The sequence below is a fragment of the Typopeltis vanoorti genome, chromosome 13, assembly GCF_054136105.1.
Source record: "Typopeltis vanoorti isolate ZY-2024b chromosome 13, IOZ_Tvanoo_1.0, whole genome shotgun sequence".
NCBI classification, from domain to species: domain Eukaryota; kingdom Metazoa; phylum Arthropoda; class Arachnida; order Uropygi; family Thelyphonidae; genus Typopeltis; species Typopeltis vanoorti.
This window is the reverse complement of record NC_143561.1, coordinates 39,034,249-39,055,681: the sequence shown is the minus strand read 5'-3', so window position 1 is coordinate 39,055,681 and position 21,433 is coordinate 39,034,249. Positions and strand designations below refer to the sequence as shown.

General features: G+C 36.7%; 1 protein-coding gene across 1 annotated transcript in view; it reads left to right on the top strand.

Annotated features, from left to right (window-relative positions):
• The window catches only part of LOC150100066 (tripartite motif-containing protein 2-like), a 101,532-nt gene extending 80,355 nt beyond the window's left edge, over positions 1-21,177 (top strand). The window contains exon 4 of the mRNA XM_090402803.1: positions 17,795-21,177. Coding sequence (XP_090258929.1) covers positions 17,819-19,864 — 2,046 coding nt within the window. The 5' untranslated portion in view covers positions 17,795-17,818 and the 3' untranslated portion in view covers positions 19,865-21,177. The remainder of the gene's footprint in view (positions 1-17,794) is intronic.
• Positions 21,178-21,433: the final 256 nt, after the last annotated feature.

Here is a 21,433-nt window from a genome sequence, read left to right as displayed (position 1 = left end):
CAGTCACATGTTTTGAAAACTATACTGGTGTTATCATCAAGACTATTACTACCTCACAGAAACTGAATAAAGCAACGGATTTGTCAGTTTTATTGACTGATACCAGTGTAATCATAGAGTATTATTATGTATGTAACCTAGACATTGTGCGAAGCTTACTCTGATCACACTAAAACTATCTTATCCCACTTCAGTTTCATTCGTAGACTTGCACCTTCACAATAACCTGTTTTCAACTTGCTAACAACTTGCTGAATGAATAATCGAGAACTTACATCCTTGCTAACTCCCACTATCAAGGAGACTGCTTGCTCTCTGTATGGGTATCAAGTACAGAAGTATCTCTTCTCATGACATGTTCCTACTCTATCCCTTCATCTAATATTGAATCAAAAATGAAACATACAAACAACAATATCATGACACTGCAATTAAATCTTCCTTGAAAACTGATCCCAACAATAACAACAAAAAAAAAAGTTATCTGCACAGTTAGCCTAGTGGCTGTGCACTTTGCAACCATATGCCTGGGGAAGGAGTGTCCTAGGTTCGATTCCCATCAGTGGCATGAGGAGCTGAAGGATCTTCCTCAGCCATAGCCAAGTTAGCCAGTCTTGGGTGTGGACAGCAGGGTTTTTTCCCCATTTTATCCTGGGATTTTTCATCCCACAAAGCAAGCAAACTGCCTTGAGAACTCAACACTACAGGATATATGATACACCGGGGCGTAGGACTTGACCACCTTATCCTGTGAATGGTTTGAGGTCCGATGATTAATAAACGCTTGACACCACAAGGATACACCGGGGCGTAGGACTTGACCACCTTATCCTGTGAATGGTTTGAGGTCCGATGATTAATAAACGCTTGACACTGCAAGGTAAAAGAGGGTAAAAGGAAGATGAGATGAGACAAAAAAAAAATATCAAATCAAACACTATACAAAACATGCCAGAATCCCTACAAAATCTTGCTCACATACACTATCTACCAATAATTGTCCGGACACTTTAACAATTTATAATTGATACTATAATATTGGGTATGTCCACCTTTTGGCTTTGATCATCTCCTGCACCCTTTGAGGGAGGCTTTTCATCAATGTGCAGCAGACATCAAGTGGAATTTGTCTACATCCCTTCATTAAAACAGGACTGAGTTCAGTGAGAGATTGAGGATGTGTTGCTCTAGACCTCAATCGCTGCTCCAATTTGTCCCATAGATGTTCGATGGGGTTGAGTTCAGAACTCTACACAGGCCAGGGCAGTTGTTTAACACGCATCTCTTCATACCATTTCACAACAACTGCAGCTTTGTGGCATGGGGCATTGTTGTCTTGATAGTAACACGAGGTCCGTTCCATAAAAACTCCCGGTGCAGGCAAAACTTGATTATCCAGAATATCAAGGTACTGAACTGCCTTCATGGAACCATGGACAATGACCAGTGGCTCCACTACAAGCCAACCGAATGCACCACACGTCATTACTCCTCCACCACCAAACTTTACTGTGGGTTCGACACACTGTGGTAACAAGCTTTCACCTGACTGCCTCCATCCATACTCGCACCCTGCCATCAGACTGGAAACAGGTGAACCTTGATTCATCACTCCAGAGTATCATTTTTTGCTGGTCAATTTTCCAGTTCACACGCTCTTTGCACCAAGCCATATGAGCCGCCTTATTCGTTTTTGTGATGTTCGGCTTGTGTGCTGCTGCTCTTCTGTGGAAACCCAGTAAATGGAGTTATTTTTGTACAGTATTAGTGCTCACCATGGTGTTTCTGGAACTCATCACAGATGGTCTGTGCTGATTGTAGCCGGTTTTCGTGTGATGATTGATGCTAGAACATCTCCATTTGTCGATCACATCGTGAACCGTTGATTTTCAATGCTCCAGTGGAGCAGCAATGGCATGTATGGACATGCCACCAATGTGACAGCCCATGGTGACACTTCTCTCAAAGTCACTGGGTTTACGTCATGTTGCCATACCATATGTATTCAACTGCTATTAACAAACCTGGAATGTTCCATAATGTCTGAACAATTATTGATAGATAGTGTACACTTGACCAGCATCCATGGCACGCCAGAATCCCTACATTAATGACATACAACACTTAGACATCCAAATAAGACTCCCCTTCTCTACTCTTGACAGAAACCCAAATTGCAGCTGCATCAATCACAAATCATCTTCGCTGTCCAAATTACATGCTTCATGATTACTTTTGCCATGAAGATGACACCTGTGCCTGAGATCTGACTTTGTTGCCAGAGAATACCTAATTTAGAATTTTTTTTTTCTTAAAAAAAAATTTTTTTTTTTTATAATCTGCTTTGTCTTGAGATCTCCTTTCACCATTCAGTAACATTAATTTGCCATGTTTACCACTCTTAAAACTCTGAAAACCGCTTACTGCTTCCCTTCCTACCCACAAAGCTCGAGCTTCTGCAGTCCAGCTATCCAAATAGTAAAGTCGTCTTCCTAGGGGGGAACCTTAACATATACAACTCCAACTGATACCCTCCCCCCCCCTTTCCAACACTAATGAAGCTAATGAGATGTGGATGTTTTTGCTATAAGCAGTGAGCTAACATGAATTACACATCTACCTGTCCGAATTTCTGATGACCCCCTCTCCTCTCTCTGACATTCTTGACTTTTTTTTTAAACAGTTCGCCTTTTCCTCTCCTATGAGTAATTCAGATCACAATCTTGTGCAAATTTTCACTCGCACAGAATGTCCCTCAATCTGTTCTTTGGCACTACAAAGGTATTGATTGGGATGACCTCTTTAACTTCTAGTTTTCCTTTTCCATGATCAAACTATTTCTTCTCCTCTTCTGATTCAAACATGTGCTCTGAGCAAGATAAAGACACAGAAACCATCTTAAATAGCATGAAGGCCTTCGTTTCCCTTTCCATCCCATATTCTATGACCTGGTTTGATAGAAGATATACTAAAGCATTTGTAGAAAAAAACAGTTTACTGTAAGTGGCTTACAACAAACACCAAAGCTTCAAACTCAGTCTGTGCTGAAGCATACAATAAATGCAAAACAATCATCATCAAATCCAAATCATTCTTCATAAAGGGCAATAACAGACAACTCACCTCCAGTCCAGTCCAAATGGAAGACCTCTGTTTCCACCCCCCCCTCATCTAGAAGGCACCACTATTTAGCAACTAAAGATAAAGCTGATTTGACATCATTTTTTTTTGTCCAGTTCTTGCACAGATGACCAAAGCAAATCACCATAACAGAAATTGAGCACCATATGTTTCTATGGGTTTTCAGCAAAAAAAAAAAAAAAAAAAAGACATCAAAAGAATACTGATCAACTTGGATGCTAAAAAATCTTCCATTTCCAGAGGTTTTGATTGTGTCTGCCATTGAGATATGCTAATCATTGCCATCCTTTAGTTTACCTGCCCTCTGTAATTAGGTAGTTAGCTTTCTCCCTAGTTGGAAGTTTTTTTTTCACTTGGTTCGACTATAATAAATTTAGTTTAATCCTTTATCCAAGTGTAAGCAAACAAAGTTTGCTCCTAAAGTATCTTCAGGACTGAGGCAACTTGTGGTAAAGGTCGCCAAGCTCTCACTCTTTGTCTTAGTATCTCCCATAATGCAAAACACATCTCCTTGGTTAGACTATAATAAATTTAGTTTAATCCTTTACTTCAGGTGCAAACTTTGTTTGCTTACACTTGGATAAAGGATTAAACTAAATTTATTATAGTCTAAACCATGTGAAAAAAACTTCCAACATCTTTCTCTAAATCCAGAGTAATTTAATAATAAGGTGAGACACCTTTTGGCAACTCGTATAGGTAAATATGACTTCTCCATTGCTTCTGCCTTAGTATCACTACCCCTGGGTCTAGCTCCCACTGATAAGACCTCAATAAAGGTCAAAACCGGTTCTGGGTAGTGGCCCTTCCCTTAATGCATAGCATTATACATGTCTGCAAGGAGATATGCTTTGCATTATGGGAGATACTAAGATAAGGAGTGATGAGAGCTTCGTCCACCTTTACCACGAGTTGCCTCAGTCCTGAAGATACTTCAGGCGCAAACTTTGTTTGCTTACACTTGGATAGAGGATTAAACTAAATTTATTATTTCTCTCTAGTTGTTCATTGCATATCATGGCACCCTCTCTTTGAGCTTTGCTACCAGTGCAGCAATGCCTCAGCGCTCTTTTCTATCACGTGTTCTCTTTCTCCTGTCAATCGCCATTATTCCTATATATATATATGTATATATAGTTTTGCTGATGATATTACACTCTGTTTATCCTATGCCTCCAAAAACATGCCTTAAATATGATTTCCCATATCATCCTTTAACCATGCTACCGGCCAGGACGTATATATACGTCCATATTTCCATGGATGCGAAGTACATATTAAAATTGTAATACCATTGAAATGATGGATAGGAAGCTTTTGAGGGTGCGTATTTGATCTTTAATGGCCAGTAAGGTGGTTAATGGGGTGAGGATAACATGGACTTCAATGCAGTGTTGCCTTTTGTCTTGCAAAAGGGGATCTCAGCTAACCTTCCCTTATTCTCAGTAATAATAAACAGATCATCAGACAAGATCAGATCTTTCTCTCTCTTTTTTGGAACTGATATTTGCTTCTCTGGCACAAATATGATATCATTAGCTTCCTCAGCCTTTAAAAAACCAGGCATTTTTTTCTGTTCAAGGTGCTATTTTTCACCACCCAATCTGTACACATACCAAATCTTAGAATACTCTTCTCATGTTTGGAGTGGTGGTGGTGCATCTAAAATTTCCTAAAATTCTTGATGCCGTCCAGAGGAGAGCAATTTGTCTCATAGATGATCTTTCCCTCCCAGGCCTCTATCTCACAGACACACTGTTTCAGCTCAGTGTCTTTTCTATGGGTATTGAATAATGGTCGCTAGTGTCCAATGAATCTGGCAACCATCATTCTTCCACTTTCACTTGGGGATTGTTAAAATTATTATTTTTATATTTTTATTATTATTATTATTACTGGATAGGCACCTACATGAAGTCTTGAAGACTCATTGCAGAGACCCACACTATCCACAAAATCTGTAAAATGTCCCCTCCTTGAATCCATTAACAGACAAGGCACTAACAACTGACTCTGGCAACCCATTCCATTCATCCACAACTTTCTAAGTGAAAAATTTAGTCCTTGTGCCCCTACTGGCCACACTTTTACTCAACTTGCAGAGATGACCTCATGTTCTGCCCTCTCTAGTCAAGTGCTGAAACATTTCCTCTGCATAAATCCTGTAAAACCCCTATAAGTAACTTAAATGTTTCTACCATATCCCCCTTTTTTGCCTATCAACAAACTTCTGTAGCCCACACACTCTCAATCTGTCATCATAAGGAACATTCCACATACCACTCACCAGTTTGGTTTCTTGCCTCTGAATCCTCTCCACCACTTTCTCATCCCCAAGAAACCCAGGCCTGAGCACAGTAATCCAGATAAAGAGGAATAATAACTTCCTTATTTCATGTGTTGAGGCATAAGTGCTGTGAGGACATCACATTGAAGTTTAATGGAATATTTACAGCACTAGGAAAGGATTAAAACTGATTTTAATGTTTTCGATATTTCATCTCAGTCACTGAGACATCTTCAGGGATTACAAAAAAAAATTGTAACACACAAATTGGTAACATGGTCTTTAATGCCACCAAATTGAAGACCAATACAACACAGTATTGAGTGAAACATGTGGATGACTCAAGTCCGATCTAGGTGGTATGCCCTTTATGGGCAATTGTAGGTGGCCTAGGATGTAGGCAGCACTCAGAAATCAACCGAATTAATAAATTTTATTTCTTTAAATAAATAAAATAAAAACTTCCCAAAATTTGGAAAATATTAATTATCAGAGATCCCACCTTACATCCTAGGCCACCTACAAATGCCCATACAGGGTGACCACCTAGATAGGACTTTAGTCACCCATGTGTTTTACTTAGTATTGTGTTGTATTTGAGTGTGTGTGTTACAATAGTTTTTGTAATCCCTGAAGATGTCTCAGTGACAGACAAAATATTGGAAGCATTAAAATCAATTTTAATCCTTTCCTAGTGCTATAAATATTCCATTAAACCTCCAACATGAACTTCCTTATTTCTATGTGTTAATGTGCTCTTCAATAACCAAGTAATCTTATGAGCTACTCTAGCAACCATAGTAATATGTTCTCTAACCTTCAACTCTCTGTCTATTATCACTCCTAAATCCCTAGTTTCCTGGAATACAGTTCCATCATTGTGTGTGGTACACAGCTTGTAATCTATTTATCCCAAAATGCATAACTTTACATTTCTTCACATTAAACTGACATCCATTATCTTCTACCGTTACTGACAGCCTATTTAAATTGTCCTGCAAGCTCTCCACATTAACTATTACTCTACCTAATTTCACATCATCAGTAAACAACTGAATATTTCCTTTCAGGTTATTTCCTATATCATTTATGTGCAAAATAAACAATAGTGATCTTAGCACTGAACCTTGAGGCACACCACTAGTCACCAGGCTTTCACATGGACTCTGCTCCTCCATATATCACTTTTTTTTATATCTGTCCAACAGCAACCTTCGTATCCACATAACCAATGTTCTATCCATCCCAATGAGTTCTAATTTGCATAACAGAGTTCCATGTGGTATTTATTCAAATACCTTTGCAAAATCCAGCAGAATCAACTCGTAGCCATTTCCTTCCTTTATCTAACTCAGCTGTCACTCTATTATAAAAGTTATTAAATTACAAAGACTTTATGACCGACCTTTCACTAAGCTATGATGCTCCTCATAGAGCATCATATTTTTAACCACCCATTTGTGAATTCTCTTTGAACAATTTTTCTAACACTTTTACCACTACTCCTGAGACACTGATTGTTCCATAATTTGCTACTGCAGTCTTAGAACTTCCTTATGCAAGGGAATTATTTTGTCCTCTTTCCACTCTCTTAGAAATCTACCAGAGCTGAGACTAAAATTAAACATCCTAGTCATAGCCATTGCCAGTTCCCTTGCACGTATCTGCAAAACACAAGTTAATATCTTATCTGTTCCCACAGCTGTATTTACATTGAGATTCTACAATATCCTTAAAATTTATCCGCCTCTATTCCCACATCTCTGTCATATACGTCAAAGCATTAATCTCACTTGTATGATATACCTTAGCAAAGTGGTCACTCAGTAACTCAACTATTGTATCTGCTTCTGCCACCTCATGACCATCAGCACTCTTGAAGTTTATTCTTCTATAGTCATTCTTCCTCTTACTTGCCTCTTAGAGAAATAACTCTTTGGGATTTCCTTTAGCCTGTTTGGCTAGTTTCTTCTCATAATGTGATTTTGCCTTCCTTCCTTACCATACTGGTCATTGTGCATGACTCGTGTACTGTTCATGACTTTGCTGGTCATCTTTCTCCTTATATACTCTCCACAGCATTTTCCTTTTCTGCAACATGGGCTTAATGATATTATTCATCCATCTAATGCCTACCTGATTAATCCTCCTTAGGTATACAATTTATCATTACTACTTCTAGATGGCCCTTAACTATCTCCCATGTACTACTAGTATCCTTCCCTTGCAGAGTTTGATGCCATGCCACTGCTTCGAGCTTCCTCCTAAGTTTGTTATAATCATCTGCCTTATAGTTCCACATATATTCCTTGGGATATTCCTCATTTTTTACAATATTCGCGCATACAACTGTATGGTCACTTTCCCCAGTCACAGGCAATGTGACCACCTTGATATTACGGATAGGTCTTCTGATTCTATGACTAGATCCAATACTCTTGCGCTGCAACTCCCTTTATCACATTCTGCCTCAAGTAATAATCTCTCTGCAGGTGTATAAATTTCATTTCCTTCCTTCCTGCCATGTGATCTCTCTTCCTTTCAATCTATATCTCCATAATTGAAGTCCTCCATAATAATCACTTAACCTGCACTTGCACTAATTTGCTGTTGCATGCCTTCCAGATCATCCCTGGAATATCCCTTGGCCTATAGCAACAACCAACTATATATTTTGTCTTATTCGCCTTGATCTGACACCAGACTGCTTTAAATGAACAGTCACCTTCCTGCATATCCACTATTCTTTTTGATGCAATTCATTTGTTATCATCAGCATTGCTCCTCATCCTCTTTCTTCTCTATCTTCCCTGGAAATACTAAACCCTTCACACTGTATTCCTGTAACTACATCATCTGCTGTTAGCCAAACACTAATGCCTTTAACTTTTGGCAAGGTTGAACTAACCAATGCCAAAATCCCCTCCCTCTTATTCTTGATACTTCTGTCATTAGCATGTAGAAACTGCAGTATCTCTTTAGGCTCCCAACCACCTTTACTTCCTGCATTTTTGCTTGAGAGACTAGATTCCATACTTATTTGTCATTCTGACACTCATTCGCACCATGGTGCCTTCACACACATTCACCTGCATCCACCCTGATTGCTTAAGTTTTCCTGAATTTGTACTTCAGTGAACAAAAATCTCTCTCTCTCTCTCTCTCTCTCTCTCTCTCTAGATACCTAACACCAAACCCATTTAGATATGGTCTGTCAGCTTTTATACAAATCCTTCTTTCTGTCAAACTCAGGCCATAGATCCTACATCATTCCTTCAGCATTGCCTGCATATTAATTTGTTTGCTATCAACATCCTTTTCTCAATTTGCCTCTAGCATAGCATGGCAGAAGACATAATCTTCACCTTCTTGCTCTTCATTTTTACTTTGTCCACCATCCATTTTCACTACAACTGGAAACACGCTGAACCTGCTTTTCCTTTCCTCTTTTATTCCATTTGTGTCCTCTGGAATAGCCTTCCTCATGAAGTTCCCAAACAACTGCAACCTGTAACTAACTCAAGAAAAATTCCAAACTTTTTTCTCAACCCTCATCTCTATCCCACACATGAAAGCAGTATTAAAAAAAAAAAAAAAAAAAAACTATTTAACTTCAAGGGATAAATTTTCTCTGTTGCCATATAATGAAATATTTCATCCTCTCTTTTTTTGCATTTTGTATGTCAGTATCATATCTTTCTCCCCTATAGTTCTGATAAATTTGTTACCCCTGTGTGTGTGTGTGTGTGTGTGTGCGCGCGCTATGTTTTGCTGATTTGCTAAGAATTGTGGAGATTCTTAGCAAGTCATTTGACCACAAGAATTCAGATACAACCATAAGATTTTGTAAAAAGGCACCATGACTTACTTATTTTACTTCATACTTTACATATCCTACTAAGTAATAACACACTTATCCTTTGTGTCATGTTTATCGCTTTTGTAATATGATCTATGAATTTCAGTTCCCTGCCAAATGTCACTTAGAGATTCACTAGTTTCTCTCATTTGAATTGAGATGAACTGGCATCTATTATTTGTCCATCCAGTCTCTATTTTATTATATATTATTTCTATAGTGTCTATGTTATTTCATTTATTTATTTATGCATGAGGAGTGTTTGCCAGGAGGAACAATAGAAAGTGTGGCTTTGGCAGTTAAGAGAAGCAAAAAGGTGGATGAGATGATTGTGATGGTGGGAACAAATGACTTGAGTGGTGGTGTAAATAGGGCAGTGAGAGATATGAGATTCTTGCTTGAGGTGGTACGAAAGAAGACACAGAGAGGAAAGATTGTGTGTGTGTGTTGCCTAGGTATGATAATGATGAGCTGAGCAAAAGAGCAGTGATATTGAATGACATAATAGCTAGAATGTGTGACAAGAGAGGAGTGGAATATGTGGATGCTTGGAGTGAGATTGAGGACAGAAAGGAATTGTATACAAGAGACTGCTTGCATTTGAATGAGGAAGGACGTAGGCATCTGGAGAGATTGCTGTTCTGAACAAGTCAGTGTGTCTCAGGGAGGATGGTAGCAGGGGTGGCCTCTTGTGGGAATGAGTACTTGGGAGAAGGGGGATGGGATGACATTAGGTAACACTGAGCCCAGTGGAATCTAGAGGGGATAATGCTGGGTATAGAAACAACGGCATTTATATGCTTCATACTAATGCCAGGAGTATCCGGAATAAGGGAGAGGAATTGGTGGCGCAGATAGCATCAGCCTGGCCAAAAATTATTGGGATCACTGAGATGTGGTTGACAGTAGAGGATATAATAACAGGAATAGAAGTCCCTGGGTACAGCATTTTTCGGCAGGATAGGAAGGGAAAGCGTGGTGGTGGAGTACTGCTTATGATAAGTGATGACCTATATCCTCTAAGAGTAGAGACTTTGGAAGGCAGTGACACTAATGATTTTGAAAGCATATAGTGTGAGGTAGAGGTGGGCAAGACAGGATATTTAGTGTGGTGTTGCTATAGACCCAGGAGCTCAGAGAGTGGGGACAAGGAAATGTTTAGACAGTTGAGTTTGGCAAGTGCAAGAAGAATGATTGTTATGGGAGATTTTAACTACAGTAGTATAAATTGGGGAGAGGAAGATGCATGTAGCAATAAGGGAATGGAATTTCTAGAATTCTTGAGGGACAAATGTCTTAGGCAACATGTAATAGAGGGAACAAGAGGTTCAAGAGTGTTGGATTTGGTTATCGCATCAGAAGAGTTGATAACTGAGATGACATCTCTCCCATCAGTTGGAGAGAGTGACCATATGGTTTTGACTTGGAAAATGAATAGACATGCAGGAGTATCAAAGAGATGGGAACATATGTGGAATATAAGGCAGGTGGTTATAATAGTCTAAGATGTCAACTTGGGGAAGTTTCATGGAGGGAGGAATTGGAAGGCCGGGATATCATTAGTGCGTGGAAAATTATGAAAGAATATTTGTTAGCAGCAATGGTAAGTTGTATACCACGAGTGAACAAGAGGACACAATTTGGAGTAAAGTGGATGACAAACAATATTAAACAAGAATTGCATGTGAAAAAGAGGCTATGGAAGAGATATAAGGAGACAGGGGTTGATTATTGATATGATTGATAGAAACCTCAAATTTAGGGGACATATTACAAAAGGTGGTGAAGGTAACACAGATGATTGCTGCAATAATGAGAAGGATGCTGACCTGCAGAGATAAAACAGTTATCATTCCATTGTATAAGACCCTGATTAGACCACACTTGGACTATTGTTCTCAGATTTGGTCCCCAGGATTTGAAGAGGATAAATTAACTGTGGAAAGGGTACAAAGGTGGATAACAAAGATGGTTTGAGGACTGTGCAGTGATAGTTATGAGGATTGGCTGAGGATATGTGGACTGTAGAGTTTGGTGGATAGAAGGATTAGAGGTGATATGGTTGAGACTTTTAAACTGTTGAGAGGTGGTTACAGGGTTGACACTGGGAAGTTCTTTCACTTGGTTGAACAGCAGGAAGGAGTGATGACAAGAGGCCATCCCTGGAAGTTACGAAAGGAAACTGTGAGCAAGAGGGTGCGGAGTGGTTTCTTTGCATGGAGGTGGTTGAACCATGGAATGCATTGCCTGATGGAGTGGTGAGAGCGAGAATGGTCAATGAGTTTAAGGAGTGGTATGATAGATCTTGTGTTTCTTAGGGGGGGGACCCCCATCGATGAGTCTTAATAGACTTTGTGTTTCTTAGGAAGGACCTCACACGATGAGTCTTTTGACTCCATGGAGGCCTGGATGATAATAATAATTATTATTTTCCTTTTAAATTGCATTTACATTTTACTTTTTAATACAAAATTCTGTAGTAAGTACTGCATGAAATAATATTCACATAATACTATAATTGTGAGATTTGCATTACACAGAAGTGGCATGTGTATGTTCTAGAGTGCTACAATATGATCCAGCCAAGATTTATTTTTGTTCATGCATTATTATTATGTATACTTTGGACTTCTTAAGGCACCAGATCAGCTATACATTTTTAGTGAAATGAATGCAAGTAAACATAGATTAGAGATAATTATTATATATTAGAAATTTTTGCATTAGCAATAAGCTACTTTCATCATCATCATCATCACGAACCATGGGCTTACTGCCTGTTTCACTATCTTCTTCCACCTTTCTTTGTCCCGTGCACAGTGTTGCAGTTTTTGTATACCCATTCCACACCAGTCTCTTATATCGTCTATCCATTCTCTGTATGGTCTACCTCTTCTGTTTAAACCATCCAAAATACCAAACATAAATGTCTTTATCTTCCGGTCTTCACTCATTCTACAGATGTGTCCAAATAATTGCAGCTTCTGTTTTATAATCTTCTGCATTAGATTCTGTTTTGGTGGTATCTTCTGATAGAGCTCTTCATTGGTGATTTTCTGTACCCATCCTATTCTTAGAATCTTCCTGTAACAAGTTCTTTCAAATGCCAAAATTCTTTTTCTTGATTCCTTATTTATTACCCATGTTTCAGATCAGTACAGTACACCGCTGAAGATGCATGTTTCCAATACCCTTAGTTTTGTTTGCAGACTGATCACTTTACTTTTCCAGATGTTATCCATGGCCTTCAGATTTGTTCTTCCCTTTGCAATCCTGATCTTTATTTCTTTTTTACAGGCCAAGTCATATGGCAGTTTACTTCCCAAATATGTGAATTGTTCTATATTTTCTATATCAGTTCCATCCACTTGTATCTTTTGTTTCATGTTCTCCTCACCAAATACCATTGTCTTTGTTTTTTCCAAAGTTCATAACAAGTCCAAATCTCTTCCCTTCCTCATGTAACAGTTACAGTGTTTTTTGCAGTTCTCTTTCGTCTTCTTCAATAATAACAATATCATCTGCAAATCTCAGATTGTTAATTCTCATTCCATGTACAGATATTCCTTTGGCATCTTCTTTCATTTTATCCATTATTCTTTCTAAATGTGCGATGAAAATGCTTGGTGATATTGGATCTTCCTGTCTAGTACATCTGCTTGTTTTAAACCATTTCCCCAAATCATCACCTATTCTAACTGCTGCAACTGCGTTCTGTTAAACATCTTTTAATATAGCCATTAGTTTTTTTTATCAATTCCATAGGATTCTAGAACTGCTAATGTCACTTTCTGGTCAATACTATCAAATGCTTTCTGAAAATCAATAAAGCAAGTATATATGTTTTTGTTTTTTCTCCTAGCTTTCTCTGCTATTAACCTCATCGTCAAAATCTGTTGAATTGTAGTGCTATCCTTCCTAAATCCTGCTTGCTCGTCTGCAAGGTATGCTTCCAATTGTGTTCTCAATCTTTCTGTCAATATGATCATCATCACTTTACCAAGGTGACTTATCAAAGCAACTGTTCTATAATTTTTACATTCTAGCTTATTTCCTTTCTTGTATAATGTTACTAATATTGATTTCACCCACTCGTCTGGCATTTTCCCTTTTTTCCATACCATATTACATAGTTGGTGCATTTCTGTAACCATACTTTCACCACCGTATTTAATCATTTCTCCAGTAATGTGTTATTGTTACCAGGACTCTTGTTGTGTTTTAGCCATCCTATTGCTTTCTCTACCTCTCCTCTTAAAATGTTCATATCATGCTCATTACGTGGTGATATCTGCTTCAATTCTTCAGTCAGTTTCTCAACACTATCTGACCCTAGTTTTTCTTCATATAACTCACTACAGTATCTTGTCCACCGCTGTACAATATTTTCTTTATTCATCAATAAAGCCTTTTTCATCTTTAATTATGGTCTGTTTTGGTTGCCACTTTCTATTAATGGTTCTGATCATTTTGTATACTTCCCTTGTTTTATGCTCTCCATAGTACTGTTCTTTATTGTTGCATTGGGCTTCTAACCGTTTCATCTTATCCATTCTGACTGCTTTTTTCATCTCATTACACTTTCTTCTATATTGCTCTTCTATTTGTTCTGATGTATCTCTTATCTTCAACATTCTTTTCTCCTGTACTAATTTCAGTGTTTCTTGTGTAATCCATTTCTTCTTGATCTTCTCTTCTTCTGGTACTGTTTCTTCAACTGCATCTTCTATAGCCTTCATTACTCTTTTCACTCTTAAATTCGAGTTTTTTTTCTTTCTCCGCTTTTAAGCTTCTCTTCTAACAGTGTTCTGTACCTTTTTCCTATTTCTGCTTCACTTATTCGTGCTGTATCTCTTCTATTCTGATGTTGGGGTTTATAGTTCTTTTTTAATTTCATATTGATGTTTGCAATCATTAAACTATGGTCCAAGTCTATATCCACTCCTTGAAAAGTTCGACATTGCTGTACTGATGTTATCCATCTTCTTTTAGTCATATCAATGATGTTTTTGCTACTTTGAAGTGCAGTAATATTTATCTGAAGGGTAGACAAGTCTTGCTGATGAATACCATGCCACTTCCTCTGACCACAGAACTAACTGCAGTTGTGATACTATTCAGAATGCCTGCACCTACCAGTCAGTGGGTCTGTCCTTTGGGCATACATGTGAATCATAATCTGAAATTGAAAGCCCATATCCAAACTAAGGTAAAATTAAATGCATAGTATCTCATAAATTTTTGCACTCTATGTTATACAATGGTATATACAAGAATTTGGCATAGAATTTGTTTTGTAGCTGGGGGGGGATACAAAAATATCCTTGGCAAATTACACAATTTGCAACAAAATAATGAAAATCTCCAATTTTGATCATAATTCTAATTTAATCCTCCTCAATAAAGACAACTTTAATTTAATCTTCCTCAGTGTCAGACAGATATACCTTTCTAGTATACTTATTTTCTTACAGTGAAATAGACATCAGATTAGTCTCGGTGACTAGCATTGTATCTTCAGGCAGAATGCTGTACTTTTTCAGATATGAGCTTGAACAAATAAATGGAAAATTCTCTTCAAGCCTTTCTCAGTATCACTAATAAAAAAAAATTGGACAGTTAATGATACCAAAGCAGTCTTGTGGTAACTCTCTCACACACACACACACACACACACACACACACACACACACACACACACACACACACACACACACATAAACACACACTAGTTACCTACAGTTTCTGACTCTACCTTTCCACATACTACTTTCTGATGTCTGTTGGTAAGCCATCTCCATATGCTGGATACTGGAGGCCTGTAAAAAAGTACCGTCTTTGGTCTCTAGAGCAGTGTTACCTATTTGCCCCTTATTCCAACATGATACTTTTGCTATAGGTTTTTAAAAAATGACTCAAACAGCCATCCACTTGAATAGCAGTGTGTATAGGCTGCTTTAAGAATGATATATGCCAAAATGGTGGTATATTAAATTACTATCATTTTGTTAAATTTATTTGTTGTACTGAATGACAGAACATTCATTTAAAAAAAAAAAAAAAAAAGGCCGCCCCCCATGCCCAAGAAATATTTCTGTATTCCTATTGAAACAAAGCTTTTCACAACTTTCCACGCCCAATAATTCTTGAACATAGTTGTAACCAATCACTTTAAGGTTTTGCTGACCAATTTAGCCATTCCTTAAAAAAAAAAGTGGAACTATAAGCTATCTTTATCCTTCTTCACCTGCCAAAAGTTTAAACTTCCTGAACAAAAAGAATAAAATTTTCCTATCCCATCACTATCATCATTAAATTTGGTAGATAAAAAACTATCTACCAAATTCTAAAGTATAAATGAAGTTTCAAGAAAGTTGCAGGAACTTTAAGGAATTAAAATAAACAAAAACTATGGACATTTCTATGACTTGGCCAGTCCTCTTCCCAATTCTGTAAACATCTTCCGTCAACTTCTTAACAGTTACTACTTTGAGACCTTATAGTTCAATATTTCCACAGTCTTGTTGGATAGGACAATAGACAGAATTTAACCAAGTTTCTAATCTTACCTAGAATATAAAAAGACATCTACAAGGATGACCTTTCAGATAAAAGTGAGTTTTTTATGGAAGGTGCAGGATATTTCCTTTCACAAAATAAATTAGCCACAGGATAATACATTTGAGAGATCATATTCCACTTTGGCATGTTGAACATATGCAGAGCTAGTCCCAGAAGTGGACCAATATAATGAGTTTCAATACAAGTTAGACTGATATCCCAGCTAATCCTGTGGCCATAATTGCATTAAAGTTCTGCAATATTGTAAAAGACATGCATTCAGTTGTCTTAACGATGAGAGGAATCTTTAAAATCGGTTTTTCAATTAAAAGAAGTGAGTTACCTGAAAAACCCTGCTACTTCCACGATGATCTCGTGGAAGTAGCAGGGTTTTTCATTTCATCCCACATAGAGGGATGAAATGAATGTTTTCTTTCACAAAATAAACTAGCCACAGGATAATGCAATTGAGAGATCATATACTCACCTTGGCATCATGGCAAGACAAAATTACATCACAACAGTCAATAGCTTAACATTAGTATGCTAAATAAAATAAATTAATAAATAACTTCCCTGTCATCAGCAGTTGTAAATGCCATTCTTCCTTTTACTTCACAACATAGGAAAAAGCCTGGATTTCCTTTGGCTTCATCTTTAGCTAGCTTCCTCTCATAATTAGTTTTGACCTTTTTACTATACTGGTTACTCTTTTTGACTGTTTTCTGTTTTGTACAGTCATCAGCTTATTGATCATCTCTCTCTCTCTCTCTCCCTCTCTCTCTATTATATATATATATATATATATATATATATATATATATATATATATATACACACACACACACATACACCTTTCAATTTTTTTTTTTTTTCAACTCCTATTTAATGATGCTGCTTATCCATCTACCTCCTATCTTACTCTGGGTATACCTTTTGATACTTCTTCCTTTAAATATCCTGTGACCATCTCTCATGCACTGCAAACTCCAAATTTTTATGCCATGACATTACTATGAGGGGTGGGGAGCTGGAAAATTCTGATAAACTTTCTAGGATATCACCTAGAACAAAAATGATATTAAAGCAACTGATATAACCACAAGAAAGAACATATCTTAAAACCCTTTAACCTTCATGTTTCATCAAATTGTAATCATTTTTTTTTCTTTTAAGATATATAAGACATAAAATTAATTAAGTTTTGTTCTAGACATTTATCAGAACTTTCCAGCTCCTCCCCTCTCATATAAGCTGGCTCCTCAGTTTGTCACCATCAGTCTTCAGCTCATAGACAGCAAGGTAATTACTGGAATGCCTCTACAGGTATTTTCATGGGTACTGCTGAACTGGCAGACATCACTGTATTTTTAACTCAAACCCATAAAATACACAAGTAGCTGCTAGTCAACATCTGTTCACTGTTCAGCTCCAGACCTATTGAACCAAGTTCTCATCATCCTCTTTCATTCCACCTGCCTCTCTGCTTTGAACAGTTTCCTCTGAGGACTACAACTTCTAGTTTGTTCTCAAAAACATGAGAGGTTTCTTTCTTTCACTTGGCATTGATACACTGTATGTTCTGCAATCTTTCCTGTGTAGGATTGATTAAAAAAAAATTCAGTTACCCTCTATTTTTGGCACAAGCCCTTCACAACATGTTTTCATACATTACATGCTTATTATGCATATCACTGAAGAAATTACAAAAAAAGTTATACAAAAATGAACAGTGATTCTGTATTACAAACAGAATCTTAATTATATCTCATTAAGGATATCACAAAGTTACGTCTGAAAGTTTGAAATTCCTAGCTTGTGCACATGACTGTGGCACAGATATATAATATTTTGTATTATTATTGTTGTTATGTACAATAACATGAAATATCTACGTCTTTAATATACAATGAATGTATATTAAAATTTGATTTTTTTTCTTCCAGATTATCCACCACCTAAAAAAAAAAATGATGACATCAACACTAGTTGAAACCGTATCAATCAACTATGAAGATTTTAGTGAAAGTTTTTTAACTTGTGGTACATGTCTCTGTACATATGATGGCCAAGAACATACCCCAAAGCTGCTGCTTTGTTCTCACACTGTTTGTCGAAGTTGCTTAGAAAGAATTGCTGCAGGAGCAGGAGTAAGGGATGCTGGATCATTCCGATGTCCAATATGTCGAGAGACTATACCTCTTCCCCGAGGTGGGGTAAGTGCTTTGCCACCAAGTTTTTTAGTTAATCAGCTGCTAGATCTTATGTCACGACAACGACGAGAAGTAGTTCCTAAATGTTCAGCTCATCCTTCTCAAGAGCTTTTATTTTGTGAAACGTGTGACTGTGTGTTCTGTTGTTTATGCACCAATGGTGTTCATGATAATACAGCTGAAAGCTGCCAGCATACTGTAATTCCATTTTCTATTGCAATCAAACGAATGTCTGAAATACTTCTCTATAAAGCTCATTTATGTATAAGCAAACTAAGCAAAGCAGCAGAAAATGTTAATGATGAAATTGCCAAGTTAGATCAGAATGCAGAAGAAATGTTTGAAATGATTAATCGTTCATTTCAAGAGGTTACTGATATGGTTGAAAGCAGAAGGCAAGATCTTTTAAGCACAGTTAAAAAGCTGAGAGGTAGCAAAAAGAAAATACTAGAAGAGCAGTTGTCAATTATTCAGGCAGAAAAGGAAAAAGTAGAAGACCAGTGCAGTGGTTTACAGTATCAAGTGGAAGTACGAAACATTACAAATAAAATTAGTGATCTTAATGACAAACTTGATAAAGTAAATAATCTTATGGAACCAAGAGAAAATGCATTTTTAAAATATGAATATGATCAGAACAGTGCATTTCCTGATATACAACATTCCCTTGAAGTATTTGGTAGTGTTCATACTAGCACTACATTTCCTGCTTTGTGCACTGCTACAATTGACCCATGCTCTGCACATCTTGAGGCTACTGCTACTATAAGAGCATTTGATTACCATGGTAGTTTCCAGATGACTGGGGGTGATCCTATAATTGTAGATTTGCATTATGAAAATGGCGATCAGGTAAAAACAAGGGTGATTGACAAATGTAATGGCACATATGAAATAAAATTTTTTCCTGAACAGCCAGGAGGATACAAACTTCATGTAACTATATTTGATAGGCCAGTTCGAAATAATCCATTTCATTTTGTTGCTTCTGAGCATATCAATCCTATATGTCAGTTTGGAAGTAGGGGGAGTGAAGAAGAGCATCTTTTACAGCCAGTTGGAATTGTTGCTTCATCTAATGGGAAAATATTTGTGTTAGACACAGGTAACAGCAGAATAAAAGTCTTAACTCCAGAGTTAGACTTTGAGAGTCACATTGAAGGAGTAGGTTTAGAAGAGAGAGGAGGAACAGGTATTGCCATAACACCTAATGATACACTACTAGTCATAAATTGGAGGACTAGGCATGTTACAGAGATTAGTTTTGATGGTCAAATGTTAAATAGCTTTACCCATTCTCAATTTGTTGAGCCTATCGATATTGCAGTAAATAGCAAAGGTCAGATTCATGTTGCTGATAATGGTACAAATTGTGTGTTTGTGCTAGAACCCTCAGGAAAATTAATCAATAAAATTGGAAAGAAAGGAACTGAAACTGGTCAACTCTCACTCATCAGTGCTGTAGCAATTGGACCACAGGATGAAGTTCTCGTTGCTGATTCTCGTATTAATGTGTTCAGCCCAAGTGGGCAATTTCTTAGAGATATCTATTCAGAAGGAAAGGGTAAAGGTCGTTATGGAGGTTTGATATATGATGGCAAAGGTAATCTTCTAGCAACCCGATGTGAAAAATCGAAAAATTGTGTTCAGATATTTAGCTTTCTGTCTGGTCAGTTGCAGTTCTGCATTGATAGCTTTGATGCCAAATTAAAGAGGCCCAGTGGTCTTGCAGCTATGGGAAGTTGTCATGTGTTGGTGGTTGATTTGGGAAACGACTGTGTCAAGAAATACAGGTATATGTAAATATTGTGTTCATACAGTAGTTAAATGTGTCGTCAGCAAAGTGTAGTCTATGTAGTAAAAAACAATTACATGAGTAATAGTATATTCAGCTGCTACATATTACTCTGTTCTATGCAGTTAGCAAACCTATTAAAGTAAGATAAATGTCTGCAATAGGTGTTTTGTTAAAATGCAAAGATAGCCAAAAAAAATTTTTTATTCATATTTTCTAAGATATCTTAGTTCAACTATTGTTTTTATTAGTATGAGTCACTTTTTTCTAAGTTTTTTTGTTTGTCATATAAAATATGAATTTTTGTAGCTGTGGAAGAATGTAAAAATAATGCACTAGTCAGAAACTGAAATATTTCTCAAATATAAAGGCAACAAGTTTGTTGTACTCCCCAACACACACACACTGACAAATTGTATTTTGAACATCATCATCATTCATAGTTGTAATGTTTTAAGAAATTTATTTATTACTGTATTTGTTGGCGTATAAGACATACCTGTTTTTCAGGAAATAAAGTATACGTTTTTGGAAATAATTACATCTTATCATTGATCAAAAACAATTTCAGAGAATTTTAGTATAAAACAATTATGTATCAAGGAAAAAAAATGTAGAATTACAATAACGGTTTTAATCTTCATCTTCAGAGTTAGACAAATTATCTTCTGAAATCTCTTCTAGTCATGGCTTTCTTCAAACAATAAATCATCTCCAGTTTTTTCATGACCACAAGTTTTAACAGTAACACCTTTTGACATCTGTTTTGTTTGAAGAGACATCAAATGTCATAGGTATCTATAACATTTGATGTGTCATAGATACCTATGACACATAGTTCAACGTTCCCTTATTTCCTAGCATTAATGACATACTTATGAAAGTCAATAACTTCATTTTCATATTCATCTGCATCTTTTGTGATATTTTTGTTTTTGTTCACATAAACCTATAGAACCATGATGTTGAACCTGTAAATTCAATGATATTTGTCTGTTTCCATTCGTTTTAACTAGCAAATAATAATTTTTGTGAACACTGAAATATCAGATTTTCTGTTGTCTAATACCCACATTTTTAATTCTTCCTCAATGTCTGGCCATTTTACAATTCCTTTATGGAGGTTATGTTTATTACATTTAGTCTCCTTTAAGTTCTGTTCTTGTTTCCTCCAAGTTGTATAATTTTTTTCTGTTGGCAATGGCACAAAATACCATTTTGTTGCTCTATTGACGTTTTCCTTTGCATATGCAATGATGCCAAGTTTGAAAGCAATATTATAGCAATGTCTATGTTGCTTTTGAGCCATTGCCAACAGAAAAAAATTATACAACTTGGAGGAAACAAGAACAGAACTTAAAGGAGACTAAATGTAATAAACAAAAAAATTAAAATTATATTCTATATTTTAATTAAAAATTAAATAGAATATCACTAACTCTGCACTTAAGACTATTAGATGCCTGCCTTTTCAATTATCATTATGAAACAAGTGCAAGCTGTCGAGCACCATGTGCTGTGTTTTAAATTAAACCAGATGCATTAAGTTCCATTTTACTATACTGAATGTATCTGTT